The following is a 3879-nucleotide window of genomic DNA, read 5'->3' as shown; positions in this document are numbered from 1 at the left end:
AGGGGACAGCTTTCTCTTGTTGGGCCACAAGACTCCAAAAGGACAGCACGGTGACTGATTCCCAGCGCTAGAGGTGAGGCAGTTGGCCATGTGTAGGAGTGTGTGTGTGTGTGTGTGTGTGCGTATTTATAGATATTTATAGAACAGGGCAGGGGCGTACCACAGAGAGGGGCACAAGTTTTCAGCAACGGTCACATCTGGAGGTGTCAGCTCACCACTGCAACAGACCAGGTCACAGATGAAGGGGGCTGACTTTGGGGCTGAGGGAGCCACTGTCAAATCATAGAACAGCCACCCAGGTAGGCTTGGAAAGGGAGGTCTCCGAGAAGACGAGGGATCTGTTTAGAGGTTGAAGGAGGGCCTGGGGCTCTCAGGACGGGATGGGCTTGCCGGACCCGATCGGCTGGCAGTTGGAGAGTAAGCAGAGAGAAAACAGGAGAGAGAAAAGTGAGCAGAGAGCTGGTGAGGCAAGTGCAGAGCACAGGTGTGCCACAGCAGCTGTGGGAGGGCCGGGGAGAGGAGGGCACAGGTGCGGGTGTGGCAAGGTTCCTGGAAAAAAAGGGGCTGGAAGGGAAAGGGGAGGAAGATGGAGGGAGGAGCCAGAGCTTCACAGGTAGTGCCTAGGGGCTGTGGCAGCCCTCCCCACCCCATGCATGCTGACCTCTTCCACGGCACCAAGGCAGTACACCCACTGGTCAGACCAGTGCTCAGCCTCCTCGGGCTTCCCTCTTCTCTGGTCACCCTGTCTTCCAACTCACTGGTCCATGGCCACCTCTCGCCTTGGGGAGCCCAACACAACAGCCACCAGGCCTGATAGAGAAGGAACGCTGCTTGAACCAGGATGATGAAGCTAAAAGGGATGAATGGCTGGAGTGATCACTGGAAAACCCTCTGGGTGATCAGAATGCCCAGGATCCTCTGAAGGGACCCTGGGGAAGACAGGGAGGTCAGGCAGCTGGATTCCACTGGCTATAAACTTATAAGTCTAAGAGGGGAGCCTCAGCTTGTTGGGGGTTGCAGGTCACATAAGTGAGGCTGGGCCCTTCCTGTTGGGAAAAGCAGAAGAGGGAGAGTCCATGGCAGGGGAGGTGGGTGGGCTTGCTGGGCAGAGCTCAGCTGGGACACCAGGCACTGTGGTCTCCTTGTCTGAATAGTAGAGGCGAACTCTAGGAGCAACAGGCCAAGGTGCGTGAGCCTGCTGACCGGCGATAGTGCTTCAGCAGGGGCCAGGGACCCTGCCTTCCATCACATGCTGGCAGCTATGATGGTACCTGGGAGGGATAGAAGGAGGCTGTGTGTCCCCACCTGGCCTGTGAGGTGTGTTGTGGGTTGACCGTGAGTATGGGACTCTCGAGGTTTTATCCTAGATCACCACTGGGTTGCCAACAGATACAGGAGGTGGGACCCTGACTCTCACCCCTCCTCTGCAGTGGATTTGGCTCTCAGCACTCCCAGGCTGGGATCTGGATACTCTGCCCTGGCAGCATGACTCAGATGGCAGAACAGGTGCAGGGTGCCCAGCATGACATTCCTAGGCCTCTGGCCACCTCAGAGTACAGCCCCACACACAACCCCTTCCAAGCTCTAAGCCCTTACACCAGAAACCATGAGCTCTCCGATGGTTCCAGAGAGCACCCACGTCTGCCAGCTTGGGCAGGGAGCCTGTTCCAAGAGCCCCAGGCTCACCCATGGGGTCTGGGGGACTTTGGGGCCTTGGGGGCCAGCCCTGGTACCTGCATCCGGCAAGGAGTCTCAGCACCTGCAGCCAGGAGTTGTCCACAGACCCCGTGGGCGTGCTGATGGTGGCCGTGTTGATGTTGCCGATGATGCTGAGCGCCTCCTTCAGCAAGGGGTGCATGTGCAGCATCTCCGTGCACCGCTGTGCCTGCTCTGCTGACTCCTCCATCAGCGTGTTCTGGTCCCCACGCAAGTACAGGGACAGGACACCTGGTTGTCCTGCAGGTTCAATTTCAGGATGCCAGGTTGGACAGCAGCTCCGAGAAGATGAACTCCTTGGTCTGAGAGTGGGCAAAGAGGGAAGGAGGTAGGGACCTGATGCCTGTGCTGCCCTGGCCTCCTGCCGCGCCCTGCTGGGACTGTGTGCTGGACTTGGAGCCCTGAGTATGGCTTTTCAGACACAGCTTCTACACCGCTTAGACTCAAAGATCTGCCTCCCCACTGCCCTTTTCTCACTCAGATAGGGACACTGAGGTCCAGAGGAAAAGTCACCTGTCCAAGGTCACAGGTCTGGGAGAGCACCCAGGACCTATCATGCCACCAGCACACCTGTCTACTCAGTTTTTTAAAAAAAAAAATTTGGAGATAGGATCTCACTCTGTCACTAGGCTGGAGTAGAGGGGGCGAGATCGCCGCTCACTGCAACCTCAGCCTCTTGGGCTTAAAGTGACCCTCCAATGTCAGCCTGTTGAGTAGCTAGGACTATAGGCACGTGCCACCACCAAGCCTAGCTATTTTTAAAACATTTGTGTAGAGATCAGGTCTCACTACATTGCCCAGGTTAGTCTCAAACTCCTGGGCTCAAGCTATCCTGTGCCTTGGCCTCCCAAAGTGCTGGGATTACAGGCATGGGCCACAGTCCTCAGTCCCACATTATATTTCTATGAGACAGCTCTGGTCTGGACCATGCCTCTCTCCTTGGACCGGGTCCCATAGGGCTGGTTAGCATCTCCCCCAGACCAACATGGCCACCTGCATCCCCAGTGCCACAGGAGCCCCCTGCCCCCATGAGGTGGTGCATGCACATTGTTGATCATGACGTGCATGATGGTCTTGGGTGTGATACCAACCATGAGGTCCCACGTGGTGTTGTTGACAATGGCCATGTAGGAGTCCTGCAGGTTCTGGGTGGTTTCCATTTGCTGCTCCAGCTGTGAGTCCATGGAATGCATGAAGCTGTCGGAGCCATTCTCCTCGGCTTTACTGCCCTATCATGGAGAACACAAGGCATCAGGGTGGCCAGGCCATGCAGCCAGGCTCCAGGAATCCCTAGGATCTCAGCCCCTCCAAGGGTACCTGGAACACTGAGGCACAGAGAGAAGCAACTGGCCTGAACACACACCCAGCTCCCCACACGGCTCTAGACGGTTTCAGGCCTCTGCCTCTCAGGACCCCAGATTCCCCTGATTCAGTCTCGTCTTAGTTCTGACTCTAGTGCCCAGAATTTGCCTCAAGTTACCAATCCAGAAATTGGAAAAGAACATCTCCAGGTCCCTGGCTTGGAGACCTGGACAAAGTTGTGCCAGGCTGCAGACACCTGGCAGGAGGCAAGAAAAGGGCACACTCACTTTCCCCCTGTCCTGGGAGGCCCACACACCAACATTGCCACTGCCGCTGCCACCAGGAAACACGGCAAAGTAGACACACACAGAGAGGAAAATGGGAAGGGTTAAGTGAACCTGGGACACTGCACCCCAACTTCAATGCTTGTGGAATTCAATTAGCTAATATTTTGTTGAGGATTTTTGCATCAATATTCATCAGTGATATTGGCCTGTAGTTTTCTTTTTTGGATGTATCTTTGGTTTTGGTATCAGGGCGATACTAGCCTTGTAGAAAGAGTTTGGAAGTATTCCCTCCTTCTCTAGTTTTGGAATCATTTAGGGGAAAGTTAGCATTAGTTCTTCTTTAAATATTTGCTAGAATTCAGCAGTGAATCATCAGGTCCCAGGCTTTTCTTTGCTGGGAAACTTTTTATTACTGCTTCGATCCCATTATTTGTTACTGGTCTGTTCAGGTTTTGGATTTCATCATGGTTTAATCTTGGTAGTCTAGATGGGTCTGGAAATTTAACCATTTTTAGTAGGTTTTCCTATTTCTTTGCATATATTTGCTAATAATAGCCACTAGTGATCCTTTGAG

The 3879-nt window shown here is 54.1% G+C and overlaps 1 protein-coding gene and 1 pseudogene across 1 annotated transcript in view; both read right to left on the bottom strand.

The window, feature by feature from the left end:
• Positions 1–1906, bottom strand: part of LOC105523359 — a 6089-nt pseudogene extending 4183 nt beyond the window's left edge.
• LOC105523352 (putative GED domain-containing protein DNM1P46) overlaps positions 1906–3879 on the bottom strand; it is a 7198-nt gene continuing 5224 nt past the window's right edge. The window contains exons 2-3 of the mRNA XM_011958158.1: positions 2741–2945; positions 1906–2018 (exon numbers count right to left, since the gene is read on the bottom strand). Coding sequence (XP_011813548.1) covers positions 1906–2018; positions 2741–2945 — 318 coding nt within the window. The remainder of the gene's footprint in view (positions 2019–2740; positions 2946–3879) is intronic.

The sequence above is a fragment of the Colobus angolensis genome, unplaced genomic scaffold (assembly GCF_000951035.1).
Source record: "Colobus angolensis palliatus isolate OR3802 unplaced genomic scaffold, Cang.pa_1.0 Scaffold112, whole genome shotgun sequence".
In the NCBI taxonomy this organism is placed as follows: domain Eukaryota; kingdom Metazoa; phylum Chordata; class Mammalia; order Primates; family Cercopithecidae; genus Colobus; species Colobus angolensis.
Note: the sequence above shows the minus strand (reverse complement) of the source record. Positions and strands in the feature narration are given on the sequence as shown.